Genomic DNA, 844 nt, shown 5'->3' with positions numbered 1-844 from the left:
CCTGACATTACAAGTCCACCGTAACTAAATCCACTCATCCCTAAGGCTCCCGTAACTACGCCTGTCGTTACACATCCACCGCAGCTAAGATCCCTCATCCCTAAGACTACCGTAACCATATCCCAAGACTCTCATAACTGCGCCTGTCGTTACAAGTCCACCGTAGCTAAGAACCCTCAACACGAAGACTCCCGTAACTACATCCCAGGTTACAGGTCTGTCTTAACTAAGTTCCCTCATCCCTAAGACTCCCGTAACCAAGTGCGGCATTACAATAACACCGTAGCTGAGTTGCCTCATCCCTAAGACTCACATAACCGCGCGTGACGTTGCGAGTCCACCGTAGCTAAGTCCGCTCGTCCCTAAGACTATCGCCCAAGCGACCAAGACCCCTCTGGGCTCAGTTTGCCTCAGCTACGGCCAACGTGCCTGGCTCGTAAGTCCCTGCTACGGCGCTCCCTGCGCCTCCAACGCTCCCGATACGGCTCCGCGCTCCCCCCCGCAACCGAAAACCCGGCTCCCGGTACCTTACGACACGTCCAGAGGAAGTGCAGGAGGCAGCCTCGGTTCATGTGGCCCAGCACGAGGTAGAGGGGCGAACGGTCACTGCTGGAGCCCAGGAACTCCACGATGTTGGGGTGGCTCCCCAGGAGAACGTGGAACTTGCCACGGGCCAGGAACTGCTGAGCCTGGGAGCGATCGGCCGACGCTGCAAAGCAAGATGCTGCGTAGGGGGATCAAGTGTGCACTCACTCACTCACACTCACTCACACTCACTCACTCACACACACACTCTCTCTCTCTCACACACACACTCTCTCTCACACACTCTCTCTCTCTCACA

General features: G+C 56.8%; 1 protein-coding gene across 1 annotated transcript in view; it reads right to left on the bottom strand.

Moving 5' to 3' along the window:
• The window catches only part of LOC125488246 (tyrosine-protein kinase STYK1-like), a gene marked incomplete at its 5' end in the record, with an annotated part of 7,710 nt that overhangs the window by 2,915 nt on the left and 3,951 nt on the right, over nucleotides 1–844 (bottom strand). Inside the window, one exon of the mRNA XM_048621183.1 lies at nucleotides 419–709. Coding sequence (XP_048477140.1) covers nucleotides 419–709 — 291 coding nt within the window. The remainder of the gene's footprint in view (nucleotides 1–418; nucleotides 710–844) is intronic.

This window comes from Rhincodon typus, unplaced genomic scaffold, assembly GCF_021869965.1.
Source record: "Rhincodon typus isolate 14 unplaced genomic scaffold, sRhiTyp1.1 hic_rhity00000087, whole genome shotgun sequence".
Classification (NCBI taxonomy): Eukaryota; Metazoa; Chordata; class Chondrichthyes; order Orectolobiformes; family Rhincodontidae; genus Rhincodon; species Rhincodon typus.
The sequence above is the reverse complement of the archived record's forward strand: the minus strand, read 5'-3'. Positions and strand labels throughout refer to the sequence as shown.